Consider the following 22,119-nt stretch of genomic DNA (forward strand, 5'->3'; position numbering starts at 1 on the left):
AAGAGGCTTTGAAATCTATTAGCTATTTATTGAGCATGAAACTGTCTGCATGTCCAACACACAGTTGCAAAATCACACAAGCACGCACGCACACACACACACATTCTGCAGTTGTCAAGGGAAGAGAGCCAAAAGGCAGGTGCTTTATTTCCTCATCTTTAGTCACAGTTTACTGTGTCCATTTTCTCCCCGTTTCTCCCTCAACAGCCTGGTGCTAAATCATCATAAAGCTATTAAGTCGTCATCAATGTTTATCGGAGCTAAATATAACATGAAATCCTCTTCAGCTGCCGTTCTAGAGGCACAGACGCGTTAGCCAGTGTGTCTCTGTGTGTACGTGTGTGTGTGTGGTTCTGTGTGTGGTTCTCTGTATGGTTCTGTGTGTGTGTGTGTGTTAGAAAGAGAGATAGAAAGAGACATCGTTACAACACTGTACACAGCCATAATATGTATTTTGAAATGTCTCTATTCCTTTGGAACTTTTGTGATTGTAATGTTTACTGTTCTGTTTTCAATGTTTATTTCACTTTTGTTTATTATCTATTTCACTTGTTTTGGCAATGTAAACAATGTTTCCCATGCCAATAAAGCCCATTTTGAGAGAGCGAGAGAGAGAGAGAGAGAGAGAGAGAGAGAGAGAGAGAGAGAGAGAGAGAGAGAGAGAGAGAGAGAGAGAGAGAGAGAGAGAGAGAGAGAGAGAGAGAGAGAGAGAGAGAGAGAGAGAGAGAGAGAGAGAGAGAGAGAGAGAGAGGATTATTTGCTGCTACACTGTATGATCATCCTCCTTAATATGTGTGTGGTGTGTTAAAGCGACTCTTATAGGTCCACATGTACACACAATGTTATAAACAATGAATACGGCAGAAATTCATAAATATGACAAGATGACTAATGACTTGTTTATAGTCCTTCTAATAAGGACATGACCTGTTCTTTTGTTAATAATGATAAGTATGATTGTGACGCAAATAGATGATCTCTGTGACACCTTAAACATCATTATTTCCGTAGTACTCCCATAAAAAAATACAGTACCTTTATTGGCCTAATAGTTACATCATTAAAAGTATTTAAACAGACATTTTAACAGACTAGAAAGTTAGAACCAAGCCCCCCTCCTTGTCCACTGTACATACAAACCCCCTGATGTCCACACCTGTAATGCTCCGGGTGTCGTGGGTGTGGAGTCAAATGCAGGAGACAGAGAGTTCAATGCTGCGCGTCTTTTAATCGCACCAATGCACCACAGGGTGCTCACAAAAACGTTACGTTCCCAAAACACAGGGAATCAAAATGTACAAATGGGAAACAACGTGCCTATACCACAGAGCCGAAGGTTTACATAGAAATAATCCCGCACAACAACCAGGCGGGCCGGCTGTCTAATAAAGACAAACTAATTAAACATTCACAGGTGCTACCACTCAACATACCAGGAGGGGAAGGAAAAACAATCAGTGGCAGCTAATAGGCCGGTGACGACGACCGTCGAGCGCCACCTGCTCGGGAAAGGGAAACACCCTCGGTCGGACTCGTGACAGTACCCCCCCCCTGACGCGTGGCTCCCGCAGCGCGCCGACACCGGCCTCGAGGTCGCCCCGGAGGACGAGGCGCAGGGCGATCCGGATGGAGGCGATGGAAATCCCTCAACATGGAGGGATCCAAGATGTCCCCCACCGGTACCCAGCACCTCTCCTCCGGACCGTACCCCTCCCAGTCCACGAGGTACTGCAGGCCCCTCACCCGGCGTCTTGAGACCAGAATGGCCCGGATCGTGTACGCCGGGGACCCCTCGATGTCCAGCGGGGGGGGAGGGACCTCCGGTACCTCACTGTCCTGCAGGGGACCAGCTACCACCGGCCTGAGGAGAGACACATGAAACGAGGGGTTAATACGATAATAGGAAGGGAGTTGTAATCGATAACACACCTCGTTTATCCTCCTCAGGACTTTAAAGGGCCCTACACACTGTGGACCCAGCTTCCGGCAGGGCAAGCGGAGAGGTAGGTTTCGGGTCGAGAGCCAGACCCTGTCCCCCGGTGCAAACACGGGGGCCTCACTGCGGTGGCGGTCAGCACTCCTCTTCTGCCGTCCACTCGCTTGTCGTAGAGATTCCTGGACGGCCCTCCAGGTCTCCTTGGAGCGCTGTACCCATTCCTCCACCGCAGGAGCCTCGGTCTGGCTCGGATGCCATGGTGCCAGGACCGGCTGGTACCCCAACACACACTGAAAAGGGGACACGTTAGTAGAGGAGTGGCATAGTGAGTTCTGAGCCATTTCAGCCCAGGGAATGTATCGTGCCCACTCCCCTGGACGATCCTGGCAATACGACCGCAGAAACCTACCCACCTCCTGGTTCACTCTCTCCACCTGCCCATTACTCTCGGGGTGATAACCGGAGGTCAGGCTGACAGAGACCCCCAAACCCCGTAGTGCCGGAAGACATGGGTGAATAACGCCTCCGCAGTCTGTAGGGCTGTAGGGATACCGGGCAACGGGAGGAGACGGCAGGACTTAGAGAACCGATCCACAATCACCAGAACCGTGGTGTTCCCCTGAGACGGCGGGAGATCGGTTAGGAAATCTATGGACAGATGTGACCATGGCCGCTGTGGAACAGGGAGGGGTTGTAGCTTCCCTCTAGGAAGGTGCCTAGGAGCCTTACTCTGAGCGCACACTGAACAGGAGGAGACATAACCCTTAACGTCCTTAGCCAACGTAGGCCACCAATACCTCCCCTGAAGGCTCCCCACTGTCCTCGTCACCCCAGGGTGACCCGAGGAGGGTAGGACGTGAGCCCACCGAATCAGTTTGTCCCGAACACCAAGCGGCACGTACCTTCGCCCCGCTGGACACTGAGAAGGCGCGGGTTCAGCCCGTAACGCCCGCTCGATGTCCGAGTCCACCTCCCATACCACTGGGGCTACCAGCTTCGAGGCGGGAAGGATGGGAGTAGGTTCGGTGGACCCATCCTCCGTGTCATAAAGGCGGGACAGTGCGTCAGCCTTCACGTTCTGGGAGCCCGGTCTATAAGACAAAGTAAATCGGAACCGGGTGAAGAACATGGCCCACCTTGCCTGACGTGGGTTAAGTCTCCTAGCTGCCCGAATATACTCCAGATTCTGGTGGTCGGTCCAGATGAGAAAGGGGTGTTTAGCCCCCTCAAGCCAGTGTCTCCACACCTTCAGAGCTCTAACCACCGCTAGCAACTCCCGGTCCCCCACATCATAGTTACGCTCCGCTGGGCTGAGCTTCCTTGAGAAGAAAGCGCAGGGTCGGAGTTTTGGTGGCGTACCCGAGCGCTGTGATAGCACGGCACCCACCCCAGCCTCGGACGCGTCCACCTCCACTATGAATGCTAGAGAGGGGTCCGGATGCGCCAACACGGGCGCATCAGTAAACAGCGCCTTCAACTTGTTGAATGCTCCGTCCGCCTCTGCTGACCACTGCAAACGCACCGGGCCCCCCTTCAGCAGTGAGGTGATGGGAGCCGCTACCTGGCCAAAACCCCGGATAAACCTCCGGTAGTAGTTGGCAAAACCCAGAAAACGCTGCACCTCCTTTACCGTGGTCGGAGTCGGCCAATTACGCACGGCCCTAATGCGGTCACCCTCCATCACTACCCCCGAGGTGGAAATGCGATATCCCAGAAAGGAGACGGCTCGTTTAGAGAACACGCATTTCTCAGCCTTGACGTATAGGTCATGCTCCAGCAGTCTACCAAGCACCTTGCGCACCAGAGACACATGCGCGGTGTGAGTGGCCGAGTAGATCAGAATGTCATCGATATAAGCCACCACTCCCTGCCCGCACAGGTCCCTGAGAATCTCGTCTACAAAGGATTGGAAAACGGCTGGAGCATTCTTTAACCCATACGGCATGACGAGGTACTCATAGTGGCCTGATGTAGTACTAAATGCGGTTTTCCACTCGTCTCCCTTCCGAATACGCACCAAACTATACGCGCTCCTGAGATCCAGTTTTGTGAAGAACTGCGCTCCGTGGAACGATTCCACCACCGTAGCGATGAGAGGTAGAGGGTAACTATACCCCACTGTGATGGCGTTTAGACCTCTATAATCGATACACGGACGCAAGCCTCCCTCCTTTTTCCTCACAAAAAAGAAACTTGAGGAGACGGGTGAAATGGAGGACCGAATGTACCCCTGTCCCAGCGCCTCCGTGACATATGTCTCCATTGCCAACGTCTCCTCCTGGGACAGCGGGTACACGTGACTCTTGGGAAGCGCAGCGTCTACCTGGAGATCTATCGTACAATCCCTTCCCGGTCGATAAGGTGGTAATTTAGTCGCTTTCACTTTACTGAAAGCGATTGCCAAATCGGCATACTCGGGGGGAATGCACACCGTGGAACCCTGGTCTGGACTCTCCACCGACGTGGCACCGATGGAAACTCCCAAACACCTTCCAGAACACTCCTCTGACCACCCCTGGAGAACCCCCTGTTTCCACAAAATTTTAGGATTGTGCCGGGCCAGCCAGGGAGTCCCCAGCACCACTGGAAACGCAGGCGAGTCAATAATAAAGAAACTCATACGCTCCCTATGATTCCCCTGCGTCACCATGTCCAGTGGGACCGTGGTCTCCCTGACCATCCCTGACCCTAATGGCCGGCTATCTAGGGAGTGCACGGGGAAAGGAGAATCTATCGGCACCAGCAGAACCCCTAACTTAAGGGCGAGTCCGCGATCCATAAAGTTCCCAGCTGCGCCTGAATCGACGAGCGCCCTATGCTGGGAAGAGGGAAAAAAGCGAAGGAAAAAAGTTAAGACAAACATGTGGCCAACAGGGGGTTCTGGGTGAGTTTGATGCTGACTCACCTGGGGTGACCGAGAAGCGTTCCGCCTGCCATCTCTACTCCCAGACGGACCCCCCCAGCACCGATCAGACGTGTGTCCTCTCCGACCACAGTTGGTGCAGGGAAGGCCTCCTCCTCCGGTACCCCTCGGCGCAGCCCCTCCCAACTCCATCGGAATGGGAGCGGAGGGGCTGGGTGGTGGAACGCACAGGACCCTCTCTGAACGCCTGCGGGCAGCCAGCAGATTATCCAGTCGAATGGACATGTCAATCAGCTGATCCAGTGACAGAGTGGTGTCCCGACACGCTAACTCCCGGCGGACATCCTCTCGGAGACTACACCTGTAGTGGTCCATGAGGGCCCTGTCGTTCCACCCAGATCCGGCTGCCAAGGTCCGGAACTCCAGCGCGTAATCCTGGGCGCTCCTCCTCTCCTGCCTGAGGTGAAATAGTCGTTCTCCCGCCGCTCGGTCGTCTAGAGGGTGATCAAACACGGCGCGGAAGCGACGGGAAAACTCTGGGTAGTGCTCCCGCGCTAAGTCTGGACCATTCCAGACCGCGTTCGCCCATTCCAGGGCACGACCCGTGAGGCAGGAGATGAGGACACTCACCCTCTCTTCTCCTGAGGGAGTAGGTCTGATGGTGGCCAGGTATAGCTCCAGCTGGAGCAGAAACCCCTGGCAACCCGCCGCCGCTCCATCATAAGCCCTCGGTAGCGTCAGACGGAGGGTGCTGGAGTCGGGAGATGGGGAGTCCGGAACCGTGGGTGCCGAAGGTGGAGAGAGGAGCCCACTCCTCTCCCATCTGTCCATTCTCTCCATCACTTGATCCATCGCGGATCCGATCCGATGAAGGACGGTGGTGTGGTGGAGAACCCGTTCCTCCATCGATGGGAGAGGGTTGGCTGCTGCTCCTGCTGACTCCTTCAATTTGATAGGTGCGGGATTCTGTAATGCTCCGGGTGTCGTGGGTGTGGAGTCAAATGCAGGAGACAGAGAGTTCAATGCTGCGCGTCTTTTAATCGCACCAATGCACCACAGGGTGCTCACAAAAACGTTACGTTCCCAAAACACAGGGAATCAAAATGTACAAATGGGAAACAACGTGCCTATACCACAGAGCCGAAGGTTTACATAGAAATAATCCCGCACAACAACCAGGCGGGCCGGCTGTCTAATAAAGACAAACTAATTAAACATTCACAGGTGCTACCACTCAACATACCAGGAGGGGAAGGAAAAACAATCAGTGGCAGCTAATAGGCCGGTGACGACGACCGCCGAGCGCCACCTGCCCGGGAAAGGGAAACACCCTCGGTCGGACTCGTGACAACACCCCTACAAAGTCCCTCAGACGGTTCCGGTGGAAGGTAACCTAGCGGTTAGGGCATTGGGCCAGTAACCAAAAGGATGTTGGTTTGAATCTCCGAGCTGACAAAGTGAAATGTCTGTAGATGTGCCCTTGAGCAAGGCAGTTAACCCTTATTGTCCAGGGGCACCGTTCATAATGGCTGACCCTGGCTGTGACCTCACTCTCCGATTGTCTCATGCAGAGTAAGGCATGCAAAAAACACATTTCCAAGTCACGCCTGTGTATAAATTACACACTTGTGCATGTCTGAAATAGGACAAATATAAGCAATCAGAGTCAGTCCCAACCAAAGGCCTGAACACCACCCACTCAGGACAGAAAACAACCCTACCAGCCTGGAACATGAAAAAAACTCCTCCCCACAGAACAGACACCCAATGATGGATCAAGGAGTGACACGTATCTGTTTGTAGCGATTAGCCTGTGAATAATCCTCCACTTTAGATCAGCAATACGCTTCTCTATGGGAGGCGTATTGTGGGACCGCCTACATCCTCTCAGAGAAAAGCTTGGTCCCAAACCCCCGGCCATCCAGATGCCCTCAGACCATAGAGAAGGTCTTTCTAAGCCACCTTCTTTCTGAGCCGCCTTTTTGCTGGCTGTGGCCATTTTGCCTCCAGCTACACTCTTGGTGTTCCCCTGCAGAGGCAGCAATGGTGAAAGGCGGTAGGTCAGTCTCTGCCTACTCCCCAGCAGCTCTCTGAACGATCCTGGTAGTACAGCATGGACCCCTCCACTACCTGCTACAGCAGCCTGGTTGACTTTATGAAGGAAGCCTCCATGTCAGTCGCTGGCAGATTTCCACCCTGCCTCTTCATCCAGATCACCCGCCTTAGTGAACCCTGCTCTCACAAGCCTGGCCTGCAAGCTGGGTTGTGAAACAGTGGCCTCTCCATTATCCATGTTATCCATGAATCGTCTCTGTGGGAGAACGGAGTAATGACTGATCCAACAGTAACCTATCGTACCCAAGGAAGCCTGCTCTCCTCAGAACAGTCAATGCAGTGTCTCTCCAGCACAAGCCCTGCTGATCCAGAAGTCTCTGTGCAGCTTGTAGACGGAAGGCTGTCAGTCTGGATCTAATGTCCACCAGCCCTTGGCCCCCCTCATGCAAAGGGAGGTGTAACACTGCTGTCCATATGTGGACAGACCAAAAGAAAATGAGAGAGCGAGAGAGAGCATGTGGGTGGAATCCGGCTTTATCTTACTTTCGATGGTTGTTGTCAACATTTGAAGTGTGTGTGTTTGTTATGTGTGCGCAGCAGTAGTTATGTCTGGGAGCTGGGAAGGAGGGATGGACACTTAAAGGAAACTTGTCAGGAGTGCTGCCATATTTTCGGACATTATACTCTGGGAAGAATACAGTGTCACATCTGCTCCTGCAACGCCCTCTACTGCTCATCCTGTGGCTCCTTGACCTGCCACCACTCCCCCAGTACTCTCTCCCTCTCCCTCTCTCTCTACGTGTGTGTGTGTGATTGTGTGGGCGGAGACAGGTGTGTTGGAGTCAGAGCAGATCCCCAAGAGCTGCAACCTGTTCCATAATCAAAATGTCTACAAATACTCAGCCCTGCCACTTCCACGCTGCCAGATCGTAGTCTCTGCTCAGTCAGTCTACGTTTCTAGCCTTTTGTTACTATTTAGATCTTGTCATCCTGTTGTGCCTGTTTTCTTTGCCTGACACTGTTTTCCTCTCCAGTACAGTTCTGCTCGCTATGACTCTGGTCCCTATCTCCAGTCCCACGTCTCGTCATCCTGCTACTCTGTCCTGGATTCCCCACTACTACTCCCTTGGATTTCCCTCCGGATCTGTATCAACCCCTCTCGCTCCAGGCCTCAGCCTCCGCACCTGGTTTCCAGCCCGAACTTCCCCTGACCTGCACTCCATCTCCCGCTGTGTTTCAATAAATACCTTGGTTACTTCATCCCAGTCTCCTTGTCTGAGTCTGCTCTTGGGTTCCCCCGTTCCACTCCGCGTAACAGTATAATCTGGCCAAAGAGATGAACCCAGCAGACTCTACTACTGTCCACCAAACCCTCGCCGGCCAAGGCGCCCAGCTCGAGCAACATGACCAAGCCCTGTAGACCCTTCTGGAGCACATCAAGGAGTTTTCACAGAGCCTGTCTGACCTACAGTGCTGACCCTTCGCCCAGAGCTCACAACCAGTTCCAAGTCCTTTTCCTCCACTCCGGGAGCCATTTGTTACGACTCCCGAGCATTACGATGGCATTCTCAGAGCTTGCAGAGCACTTTTGGTGCAATGTTCACTTGTATTTGAGCAACAGCCCTACTCTTATGCTAGTAAACACCACGACGGTGTGGGATAGACAGTCCCCCACCTGCTTCTCCTACTCCAGATTCACGGAAGAGATGAAGAAAGTCTTCAACCACCCGGCCTGAGGTAAGGATGCCGCTAAACGACCGCTGTCCCTCCGTCAAGGCCCTCATAGTGTTGCTGAGATGGCATGTGAGTTTTGCACCCTCGCTGCTGAGAGCGGTTGGAATGAGGAGGCCCTTCAGGGAGCATTCCGGAACGAGCTCACCGAGACTCTCAAGGACGAGTTGGTGTACAGGGATGAGTCTGATGGACTTGATAAACTCATCTCTCTCGCTATCTGCATCGACAACTGTCTCTGTGTGTGTCAGAGGGAGAGGGTAGGTAGGGTTGCATGTCCCATAACATCTGCTTCAGTAACTTTTCCTCCTTCTCCTACTGCATCCCATCCGCATGCTCGTCCAGATCCTGAACCCATGCAGCTCGGCTGGGCCCGAGGCAATGACGAATCTGCGCTAGGCGCTGCCTATACTGTGGCCAGGTTGGTCACTTTGTCTCCACTTGTTCCCTGCGTCCCGCAAAAGAGGGGGCTCGGCAGTAGTGGGGGATATACTGTTGAGCCAAATCGCCTGCCCATCTTCCCCCAGACACCTGCTTGAAGGCAGCATTTTGTGGTACAGCCAGGTTTTTCCTTTGTCTGCTGTCATCAATTCGAGGCACCGACGAGAGCTTCCTGGACCGAGGTGTCATTACCCAGTTTGGCCTGGACACGGTCCCACTCGATTCACCCCTCGATGCCATGCTTCACGGTTGGTGTGGTGTTCTTCGGCTTGCAAGCCTCTCCCTTTTTCCTCCAAACATAACGATGGTCATTATGGCCAAACAGTTCTATTTTTGTTTCATCAGACCAGTGGACATTTCTCCAAAAAGTACGATCCTTGTCCCCATTTGCAGTTGCAAATGGTAGTCTGGATTTTTTGTGCCGGTTTTGAAGCGGCCTATCAGGTTATGTCGATATAGGACTCGTTTTACTGTGGATATAGAACATTTTGTACTTGTTTCCTCCCGCATCCTCACAAGGTCCTTTGCTGTTGTTCTGTGATTGATTTGCACTTTTCGCACCGAAGTACGTTTGTGTTGAGGAGACAGAATGCGTCTCCTTCCCGAGCGCTATGACGGCTGCGTGGTCCCATGGTGTTTATACTTGCGTGCTATTGTTTGTATCGATGAACATGGTACCTTCAGGCGTTTTGAAATTGCTCCCACAATTGTTTTGCTGATTTCTTTTGATTTTCCCATGATGTCAAGCAAAGAGGCACTGAGTTTGAAGGTAGGCCTTGAAATACATCCACAGGTAAACCTCCAGTTGACTCAAATTATTTCAATTAGCCTATCAGAAGCTTCTAAAGACATGACATAATTTTCTAGAATTTTCCAAGCTGTTTAAAGGCACAGTCAACTTAGTGTATGTAAACTTCTGACCCACTGGAACTGTGATGCAGTGAATTATAAGTGAAATAATCTGTCTGTAAACAATTGTTGGAAAAATGACTTGTCATGCACAAAGTAGATGTCCTAACCGACTTGCCTAAACTACAGTTTGTTAACAAGAAATTTGGGGAGTGGTTGAAAAACAAGAAAAACGTACTGAAGTCCTCATATTTCTGAGTAATATTCCTTGAATTATTCTTTGATGTAAGGTCTAATGGTAAATGTTATTCATACTACACATGGCTTACTGTACTGTATATACTTGGCCTCTAAATGCGCATCTCTGAGCCAAAATTAACTCAATAATTTATTTCTGGGACTCATTGTCTCATTGTCTCTTCGCTTCTGTATAACAGTTGTTTTGAGAACAACTTTTAGTATTCCGAGTGGATTAATTTATGGTCTTATAGCATTCAAAAATTATGGAGTCAGATTGAATACTATATCATGGTCATATTCCTCCTATACTAATTTCTGTCATCCTCAGTCGAAGTGGATTTTCACTAATCCGCACACACACACGCACACACCCTCACCCCACCCTCCCTCCCTCTCTCACCTGTAGCACGGCGCTCTGGTCAAAGTTGTATGCGCTGGGTCGTCCCTCCAGGGTAGAGAAGGCCACATTGCCACCGATCAGAGGGGAGATGTCACTGAACTCGTCGTTGCAGACTGCCATCCTCTCATCGTCCCCCGGGCGAATGTATCCCTTGTTGTTCTTCCCATAGGTCTTGGTACAGGAGGCGCTGTAGTACTGGTAGGGGATCCATGGTCCATCCTCACTTGTTCGCTTGTAGATGGCAAAGCTCTCCGGTCGACTGGTGTAGAACTTCAGGCTCACGTAGGTGATCTCAAAGGCTTTACCTGTGGAGATACAGGAGTCAGTCTACTATAGTGTGGAGGGGATGCAGGAATTGGTCTACAGTAACGTTATGTAGGGGGGATGTGCCTGTGAGCTATCGTCACGTGACATTGGGCATTGCCCCCCAATTCTCAACAAAAGGGTTTCTGTCGGACACCACTAATTTGTGTAGGTCTATGTGACGCCCTTCAGATGAAAAACAATAAATATATGTATATCTCTAAACTAGGGACAAAATGAAAGCGCAACTGTATAAAAAAAACTGTATTAGTAGCCTTGTAGCCTGGTAGCCTGGTGGTCTCGTAGCCTGGTGGTCTAGTAGCCTGGTGGCCTGGTGGTCTAGTAACCTGTTGGTCTAGTAACCTAGTAGCCTGGTGGTCTAGTAACCTAGTATCCTGGTGGCCTGGTGGTCTAGTAGCCTGTTGGCCTGGTGGTTTAGTAGACTGTTGGTCTGGTGGTCTAGTAACCTAGTAGCCTGGTGGCCTGGTGGTCTAGTAACCTGGTAGCCTGGTGATCTAGTAACCTAGTAGTCTACAATGGGAGAGAAGGGTTGGAAAGAAGTGGGTAACCTATACAACATGAATCATCTCATCAGTTGGTGAGATGAACAACAACAATGGGGGATCAGCTTATTTTCCCAGAAATATACAAATCTCCTCTAATCTCTCTCATTACATGCACTGGTATGAGACCAGCCATGAACCATGGGTCAGCCAAACATACATGTCTGTTTTGATAGCTACACTAATAACATTAAGCAACTTAAGCCTTTTGAAAGCAGACAGCCAGACAACATCGCAGAGCATTCAGGGGCTTCCTGTGGGACCGATTTAGCAAAACCTCACATCTGAACGGCGGCATGGTTTCCAGACAGGCAAGAAGGCACACACCTCAGCAAGGGCCCTGATTAGTGGGTATGCTGAGCACACAACGGTGGGCCTCAAAGGTAAACCAACCAACCAATAAACAAACAAACAATCATAACATCCAACGCCTTCAAGTGGGGACTGTGCATGCCATGGAATTAAAGATGTCATTGATTTGTTGATGTACCTCTAGTGCCTTATTAAACATCTATCAGGCTGGAGAGGAGGAGATAAAGGGATAAATAGATAAACAGATGGAGAAGGAGGGATAGAGAGAGAGAGTGTGTGTTTGTGGATGAGAGAGATAGCGAGAGACGGAGAGAGAGAGAGAGGGGGGCATGAATAGAGAGAGAGAGAGAGAGAGAGAGAGAGAGAGGACAGGCGGGGGGCAGGGGGCAGGACTCACACTTTTATCTCAGGGATTTTGTATGATTCTCAACTCAACTAAATTATTTCATTATTTCGTTAAAACACTCCTTATAAAAGGAAAAAGCCAAAGCTGAGAAAAGCTAAGACGAGATTTCCTCTGAATTTCCTTCGTGGGGGTGTCTGAGGGGGATTTGGCAGGCTCTGGAAACTTCTAGCTGTAATTGGTGTTGTCTAATTGAGGCACTGGGGTGAGCAGCCATTTTTTGTCATTTTGTTTGAGCTGCATACTAAGTGGAGAAAGGAGTCTCACAAGTCGGGTTCAATTAAACCATGAAGGCACTATATTTCTGCACATTGCACAATCTACATGCTTGCATGGCCACTTGTGGCTGCTCTGCTGCTTGATGGGCTCTCCACCCTGAGAAGATGCTGAGAATTAGTGCGTGTTTTCATCCCACATTTTTCTTGATATGTAAACTGTAAAGGTGTATGATTATTGACCTGGATGTGTGTGAATTGGAGTTGATTTAATGTTGAGCATCAACCACCCTCATCCAAACAGAGCAGAGCATCCAAAACACTGGTTAGGAACACTAGCTTCCTCTTGTAGTTCAGCCATTTTCTATACCACTGAGCATTATGCCAATCTTATTTCCTCTTTGTTGACCTAGTAGGCAACAACAAGACCCTACACCCTACACTATCTAGAGGGCCCTACATATAGGACTCTTGTCCCTTAGGCCTTAGTTGAACCCTTTAAGTAGAATACCCCCAACACTGATATGAAGCCTAATGACATCTGTCTACTCCTGTCTGCCAAGGTATCAGACATCTTCACATTACTCTCATCGTTCCAGACATCTTATTTCTATTTTTTTGTTTCGAGACACCCTCTCGTGTCTTTCCAGACATTCTCTCTTGTTTTTCCAACTCAGCAACATTATCTCTCCCACAGCAGGCCTCAAATCAGTTAAGTTTCATTTACTCTCCGCATGAGGTGAGTTTAGTCCAGCTGGAACGGATACAAAAGAAAAAAGGAGTGTTTGTGTCCCCTGTGATGATGTTCAGTCTAATTGAGAGGTGTGTTTTTCTCTGATGAGTCTGCTTAGTCCATCCGTCAGTAGAAGGGCCTGTATATTGTGCATGCAGTATGTGTGTTTTCTGCAAGTATTTCTATCAGTATCTCTAGTTGACCCATTTACCTACGGATCCATTTAGCTATGGATCCGTTTACCTATGGATCCATTTACCTTGAGATCAATTTACCTATGGATCCCAATAGAGTTTAACATGGAATATAAAATGATAGAACAATTATTCTGTGTTCAATGTTCAATCTGTGTTCACTCTCCAAACTGAGCAGAAGTGAAACAGTTTAGCTGAGGACCTGAATCATAATGAATGTGTTGAGTATGAATGACCTTTGACCCCTTTCCAGCCAACCCACCTGTTCATAATACAGCTGTGTGTCCCACCCGCCTGGGCTCTGATCTGTCCTAATTGGCCCAGACCTAGACTAAACTCAACATCACCACACTAGACTCAATATTTACTAGGCTACACTGGGTGTTTACAGGATGCTCATTTTCTCTATTCGGTTTTAGAGTTTGGGGAGAGTTCTCTTTACCAAGCTGTAAAGGAAAGACGTCACTGAACTGTCTGTGCCTGAAAAAGAAAGTGTAAGGTCTTGGTCACGGATGATCAGAGGGTATATGGCCAATGTGTGATTCTGCCCCAGAAACATTTGAGCTTTATCTATTTGTTTTAGCATTGAAATCTCTTGTAACCAGGTACAGTATCCGTAAACAGTAGTAAGAGTGTGTTCACAGTTGTGTATGTAGACAGTTGTGTATGTAGACTGTTGTGTAAGTAGATTGTTGTGTATGTTCAGTAGTTATCCCTCTGCACTGCATTGTTCCTTCAGCAAAGGTCATTAGAGCCAGTCTGTGAGTGTGTCGATCCAGCCTGTGAGTGTGTTGAGTCAGTCTGTGAGTGTGTTGCGTCAGTCTGTGAGTGTGTTGCGTCAGTCTGTGAGTGTGTTGCGTCAGTCTGTGAGTGTGTTGCGTTAGTCTGTGAGTGTGTTGAGTGTGTTGCATCAGTCTGTGAGTGTGTTGATTCAGTTTGTGAGTGTGTTGAGTGAGTTGAATCAGTCTGTGAGTGTGGTGAGTGTGTTGAGTCACTGTGAGTGTGTTGCATCAGTCTGTGAGTGTGTTGATTCAGTTTGTGAGTGTGTTGAGTGTGTTGAATCAGTCTGTGAGTGTGGTGAGTGTGTTGAGTCACTCTGTGAGTGTGTTGCATCAGTCTGTGAGTGTGTTGATTCAGTTTGTGAGTGTGCTGAGTGTGTTGAATCAGTCTGTGAGTGTGGTGAGTGTGTTGCATCAGTCTGTGAGTGTGTTGAGCCAGTTTGTGAGTGTGTTGAATCAGTCTGTGAGTGTGTTGAATCAGTCTGTGAGTGTGTTGAGTGTGTCGAGTCAGTCTGTGAGTGTGTTGAGCTAGTCTGTGAGTGTGTTGAATGTCGAGTCAGTCTGTGAGTGTGTTACTGTGCCAACTATGGGAGGCTCTTATCCTTCTCTTACATCTGAGACAGGACATGTTTTTATTTTAGCATCAATCAATGGAAACCAGCTGCAGACAAAAAGCTGTGTGTGTGTGTGTGTGTGTGTCTTGGGAACAAACTGACCCCAATTACATACCACCAGACCTCCCAGCACTCATCTTTTTTTCTTCTTCCTCATCATGTTTTGTTTACTCCCCCTCCTCCTTCATCTCCCCCCTACCTCTGCACAGACACATTTCGGACCTGGCTGAACTGTGTGTCTGTGTCACGCTGGTGTGTTTCACTGTGTTTATCGTCCCAGCGACCCCCTCGGAGACGGAGGGGTCTTGTTTTGTTTGGAGAGCCAAAGGAAAACAGACAGAAGGGCAGCCCAGGCAGGCCCCCCTAGTGGAACACAGATGGGACACGGTCAGGTTGTATTCAATATGGAGGAAGAAGAAACACTGTGACCCTGGTTCTGTGAGAGACACAGGATGGGGGATGTTGACTTGAATAAAAACGTCTTTCAGTTGTTACAAAAACAACAGAAACCTCTCTCCAGTCCAGGCGGAGGCTACTCTCAGAATAACTCTGAAGAGAAAGAGACAGAGTACCCAGAGGCTAAAGACTGAACAATGTGACCATACAGTGTAATGTAGTATGGTCTTCCTGGACTAAGGTCTACTAGACCAAGGACTGGTGTGTTCGAATAACACATTACCAGACATTCCCCAGCCTCTCTCTCTCTGTCTGAGAGAAGTAACCAGAGATTATGACCAACAAAGCCATAGAGCACTGCTCTCCTCCTTCCTCCTAGTAAAAATCAATATCTGCAGACAGACAGACGAGTTTCCTGCTCCAAGACCTTATGATTTAAACACTTCTTTCTTCCACAGACAGTCAGTCATACACTATGACATTTCAAAGACCTGTCATCGTTTTCTCTCTCTTTTGAAGCGAAACCTTTTTTTTTCTCAGGTTGGAATTTTTGTTACAGCTACAATAGAGCGGAAGTTGGTTAAACTCAAGAGTTGTCAGAAGAAAGAATTCCCTGACTAGGCTCTCTGCTGGGTCCATCCTGTTTGACTGATGTATGTGAGCTCACTCTGCACACACATGTCACACACACAAGATGAATAGGAGGAAAAGCTAGTTTTTATAAAGTGGGTGTACTGAAGGGCTACATCCCAAACGGCACCCTATTCCCTGTATGGTGCACTTCTTCTGACGGGAGCCCTATGGGTCTGGTTAAAAGTAGTGCACTATAAAGGGTGTCATTTGGGAGGTAGCCTTAGAGATCTTGAGGGAGAAAGGTAAGGGTCATGAAGTAATTTGCTTCCACTACAGTCACAATGGACTCTGACATGATTGATTGATGTATAATCTCTGTCCCAATTAATATTTAACAACATCATTGATTTTGCGCTAATGTCATCCTACTTGAAATCCTACTCCCACTTATTTAGCAGGACTTAAAGCTGGGCTCCATGGAGGTGAAACTGTCACATCCGTTTGCAAACAACCAACAGTTTCCATCTGACATCATTGCACACCATGCAGAGTGTGCACTAGGACTGTATCATCTTTACCACAATCCTGGATGCTGATTTCCTTAAAACAAATACGAAATGCGTCTACGGTAGCCAGTGGCGCTGTTTCGCATAGCGATGATCTCAGCTTTAAGTCACTTTGAGAAATCAGAACAATTCTAATGTTATGTGGCCACAGTGGTTGTCATGTACTGTATGTCATGGATGGCATTAGTTGATATTATGCCATCACATGGTGTAACCATAAGAAATTAAAGGCCTGTTCTGTAGCCTGACTGTGGTAGTGGTAGAAATGGCATCTTTCTATCTTCTTCGCCTTCCTCCTTCTCTACTCCCCCTGGAAGTGGATTAGGTACTGTAGTACTGTAGTATACTTCTTTTCAGATTTTGATTTTTTTTAATCTATTTAACCTTTATTTAACTAGGCAAGTCAGTTAAGAACAAATTCGTATTTACAATGACGGCCTACCAAAAGGCAAGAGGCCTCCTGCGGGGACGGGGGCTAGAATAAAAAAATAACAATAAAAAAAATAATATAGGACTAAACACACATCACGACAAGTCAGACAACATAACACTACATAAAGAGAGACCAAAGACAACAACACAGCAACACATGACAACACGGCATGGTAGCAACACAACATGACCACAACATGGTAGCAACACAACATGGTAGCAACACAACATGACCACAACATGGTAGCAGCACAACATGACCACAACATGGTAGGAACACAACATGACCACAACATGGTAGCAACACAACATGACCACAACATGGTAGCAACACAACATGACCACAACATGGTAGCAACACAACATGGTAGCAACACAACATGACCACAACATGGTGGCAACACAACATGACCACAACATGGTAGCAACACAACATGACCACAACATGGTGGCAACACAACATGACCACAACATGCTAGCAACACAACATGGTAGCAGCACAACATGACCACAACATGGTAGCAGCACAACATGACCACAACATGGTAGGAACACAACATGACCACAACATGGTAGCAACACAACATGACCACAACATGGTAGCAACACAACATGACCACAACATGGTAGCAACACAACATGACCACAACATGGTAGCAACACAACATGACCACAACATGGTAGCAACACAACATGACCACAACATGGTAGCAACACAACATGGTAGCAACACAACATGACCACAACATGGTGGCAACACAACATGACCACAACATGGTAGCAACACAACATGACCACAACATGGTAGCAACACAACATGACCACAACATGGTAGCAACACAACATGGTAGCAACACAACATGACCACAACATGGTAGCAACACAACATGACCACAACATGGTAGCAACACAACATGACCACAACATGGTAGCAACACAACATGACCACAACATGGTAGCAACACAACATGACCACAACATGGTAGCAACACAACATGGTAGCAACACAACATGATCACAACATGGTAGCAACACAACATGACCACAACATGGTAGCAACACAACATGACCACAACATGGTAGCAACACAACATGGTAGCAACACAACATGACCACAACATGGTAGCAACACAACATTACCACAACATGGTAGCAACACAACATGACCACAACATGGTAGCAACACAACATGACCACAACATGGTAGCATCACAACATGACCACAACATGGTAGCAGCACAACATGACCACAACATGATAGCAGCACAACATGACCACAACATGGTAGCAGCACAACATGACCACAACATGGTAGCAACACAACATGACCACAACATGTTAGCAACACAACATGACCACAACATGGTAGCAACACAACATGACCACAACATGCTAGCAACACAAAATGGTAGCAACACAACATGACCACAACATGGTAGCAACACAACATGACCACAACATGGTAGCAACACAACATGACCACAACATGGTAGCAACACAACATGACCACAACATGGTAGCAGCACAACATGACCACAACATGGTAGCAGCACAACATGACCACAACATGGTAGCAGCACAACATGACCACAACATGGTAGCAACACAACATGGTAGCAACACAACATGGTAGCAACACGGCTACATGCTTGCAATTACTCCAACAATGTGACACTAAGCCATGTCTGGGGCAACGGACGACGGGCGATGGGCAGGATGGTGTTTTCTGAAGAGAAGCTTTGAGTGATTATCGGAGGAATACTAGTGTGTGTCATTAGTGGCGGAATTCAGAATGCTGAGGTTGTGAGGGACGTGTTCTGCTTTAGATACTTTTTCTCAGGGTGATTGGCACTTCATAGTCAAATATTTTTCTGTCATTTAACTTCTCATAGTCAAGTCACTTTACATAATTGAACTCCTCACTGTCAAGTCTCTTTCTCTTTCCGTCATTGAACATGTCATAGTCAAATCTGTGAATTGTTAAAATGCTGCGACAATACAGGGTTGTAGTGGATGTAGCATGGCCTATAGGCAGGTGAACTCAACAAAGAGTTTTTGCAGTGCCTTGTAATTTTAAAGAAGTGTAGGTTAAATATTAATGTTCAAGGCAGAACTAAACAAAAGGAAAAGTCTGTAGCCTGTGTAACCTATGACATGAAATACAAATAATTGAACATAATAACACCACTTGAGGATTCACCCATCACAACTTAACATGAACACAACCTCGGGGTACAAATGGAAGCCTATGGAAGCATATGGAAGTCTATGGAAGCATAGGAGAGAGAGAGCTTAAGCTTCGGTTTTATCCAGGTGCATGCAGGGTGAGCTTGTATAGTTAGACCTGGACCAGGACTCAAACTCAACTAATTGTGAACAATTTTGTACTTTTTACAGATGTGAAGGGTGAGACATAAAGAGAGTGTTGTTCTTACTGAGGTGCAGGGTGAGGTTTACAGAGTTAGGGTGCTGGACTCCGTAGAACATGGACTGGCTCTGCCACCAGGTGGGTTCCTCATCTGTGTGGAAGTCCGTCAGCAGGCTGGCGTTGTGGCTGAGGCCCGGGTCCGACACTCTACAGTGGTGGCAGGACCGCGTCGAGCCCGTCTGCATGCAGTAGTCCTCCGTGGGCGAACCGCACACGTTAGAGGCCATGACCGTGCGGTTGAAGGCTGCGTTCTCAAACTTGGGCATGCAGCGGCTTGGGACACCCTCGTTGTCATCGTAGCAGGAGTCCATGGCCCCATGAATGAGGGAGAGGGAGCGGAGGAGGAGGGTGAGTAGGAGTGGGGTGGTCAGTGGGGTATCCATGTCCAGGAAAAGTCACATACAGACTCACACACACACACTATTAGAGTAATCCCGCAGATGCCTCAGAGAAGTCTATTTTCCTCTGTTTTTTCCCTGTCTTTCTCTCTGTCCCTCTCACTTTCCCTGTCCCTTTCTTCTCCAACATGTGTCCCCCCTCTGTGAACTAAGTGAAGTTACTGGGTTAACCCCTTTCACCAGGGATAGGAGGAGAGAGACTTGGGAGGGAGGGACAGACAGAGGGGGTAGGAATGAGAGGGAAGTGGGGGCATGTACACTCCCCCTCCTGCTGGCCACAGCAAGTACTAATGTCCCCAGTGCAATGCAATGATGCGGATTCACAGTAAAACCATGGTCATGTTCATTAGGGCGCACTATGGCAAGAGAACATAAATCTGTGCTGGGCAAATTTAGGCACCACCTCCCTGTTTCACTCCATTTCAAAACGTTTCCCCCCTACTGAACACTACCCAAGTGGTAGAACACTATGCTAGTAGCATTGAAATGAACCATTTGAATAATATAGGGGCCAATACAGAGACTGTGAAAACCATTCCATTGCACAATCTGCATTGGAGAGTGGAGAGTGTATGAGCTCATAGGGTCTTTACCACTTATGACGAAATGCAATATACTGTATGATGATTATGGTGATACTTGCGTTAGTATCACAGTGGGGATTGCTGACTTCAGTAAGACTCTTCAGAATAACTACAGGTGCTGAACGGATTCAGAACCTATCATCTACCTGGCAGCAAGAAGGGAATATAGGAGACAGACGGGATGACTAGAGAACCTGTGAACGTTGCTTGAGGCTTATGGTATCTCTGATAGAGTGTGTATGATGTATTTGATACCATTACAATAATTCCGGTTCAGCCATTACCAAAAGCCTGTTCTCCCCAATTAAGGATGCCACCAACCTCCTGTGGTAGGTAGGTATGTTGGTAGGGAGGGAGGTAGAGACTGATTCCGTGTGTGTGTGTGTGTGCGTGCGAAAGAGAGATTTAGAAAGACGGAGAGGAATGGAGGTTGAGAGGTAAAGAAGGAGTCACGGTGGGAGTTGTGGACGTAAGGAGGTGTTTGGAGTGTGTTGTAGATTTATGATCCTTGGGGATTTACTGCTTCTCCTTTCCCATATCTCCTTGTGATTGCTCTGATTTATTACAGCTCTGTCACCACTCAGCCAGGGACATTGAAAAGGGAACCACATCAATTTGCAATGAAATCCTCTGCTGACTGCGGGCGAGAAGCAGACAAGAGAGAGGGAGTGAGAGGAGAGAGGGAGATGAGAGAGAGAGGGAGAGGGAAAGCGAGAGGGTGAGGGAGAGGGAGAGATGGAGTTCAGGCAGAGAGAATGGGAATGTCTTGACTGCTGATGTATCTCTCATTACGATGAAAGGGACTAATGCTTCTGCAAGCTTACGTTCAACAGGAAGTACTCACGGTGTGTGTGCATGCATAGGTGCATGTGTGAGGGTGTGGCTGTGTGTGGCTACAAATGTATTTGTGCATATGCATTAGAGTAAAGTGTACACAGCTGGGTGTATATGATTATTGAGTGAAGTGAATTGATTGGCAGGTTGACCATGTGTTCAGATATATTCAGCCTACTGTATGTGCATGTCATAATGTGGATCAGTAAAGTAAAGGGCTTACCTGTCTGTCCATACATTATGAATCAGCCCTGTGTGTGTGTGTGTGTGTGAATGCATTGGTCTTGGAGAGGACTGCAGAATCTCCTGAGGACTGGAGCTGGAAGTGGTTGTGATCAGGTCAGTTGAATTGAATTAAACTGGAAAATGAACCCAGAGTAAATTTCTAACTCAATTTGTGACACAATGAAAAGGTAAGGTGTGAAAATCGAATTTGCTACTGAAATAGCTCCAAAATAAGCCACACTATTTTAACTTCAAAGCCAGGGGTGATTTGGAGGTGTGTGTGTGTGTGTGTATTTACGCCTGTGTCTGTGCCTGCGTGTGTGCCTGTGTGTGTGTGTGTGCATGCATGCCTTTATGTGCCAGTGTGTGTGCATGCTTGCCTTTATGTGCCTGTGTGTGCTAAATGAACACAGCATGCAGTAGAGGGTGAAGGAAAGCACTTGAGAAGCCTGCTGGGGGAAGAAGCCTTATGCTAGCCTCCCTGCTGGTCTGGAAGCACTACTCCATACAACACACATACCAGAGAGTGGGCCATGATGGCAGGGGAAGAAATACTCTATACAACAACACACATACCAGAGAGTGGGCCATGATGACAGGGGAAGAAATACTCTATACAACAACACACATACCAGAGAGTGGGCCATGATGACAGGGGAAGAAATACTCTATACAACAACACACATACCAGAGAGTGGGCCATGATGACAGGGGAAGAAATACTCTATACAACAACACACATACCAGAGAGTGGGCCATGATGACAGGGGAAGAAATACTCTATACAACAACACACATACCAGAGAGTGGGCCATGATGACAGGGGAAGACATACTCCATACAACAACACACATACAGTGCCTTGCGAAAGTATTCGGCCCCCTTGAACTTTGCGACCTTTTGCCACATTTCAGGCTTCAAACATAAAGATATAAATCTGTATTTGTTTGTGAAGAATCAACAACAAGTGGGACACAATCATGAAGTGGAACGACATTTATTGGATATTTCAAACTTTTTTAACAAATCAAAAACTGAAAGATTGAGGGTGC

The 22,119-nt window shown here is 48.1% G+C and overlaps 1 protein-coding gene across 1 annotated transcript in view; it reads right to left on the reverse strand.

The window, feature by feature from the left end:
• LOC139409644 (laminin subunit gamma-3-like) overlaps nt 1-19,458 on the reverse strand; it is a 192,744-nt gene extending 173,286 nt beyond the window's left edge. The window contains exons 1-2 of the mRNA XM_071155064.1: nt 19,034-19,458; nt 10,516-10,820 (exon numbers count right to left, since the gene is read on the reverse strand). Coding sequence (XP_071011165.1) covers nt 10,516-10,820; nt 19,034-19,409 — 681 coding nt within the window. The 5' untranslated portion in view covers nt 19,410-19,458. The remainder of the gene's footprint in view (nt 1-10,515; nt 10,821-19,033) is intronic.
• Between the last annotated feature and the right edge of the window lie 2,661 nt (nt 19,459-22,119).

Source organism: Oncorhynchus clarkii, chromosome 5 (genome assembly GCF_045791955.1).
Source record: "Oncorhynchus clarkii lewisi isolate Uvic-CL-2024 chromosome 5, UVic_Ocla_1.0, whole genome shotgun sequence".
Classification (NCBI taxonomy): Eukaryota; Metazoa; Chordata; class Actinopteri; order Salmoniformes; family Salmonidae; genus Oncorhynchus; species Oncorhynchus clarkii.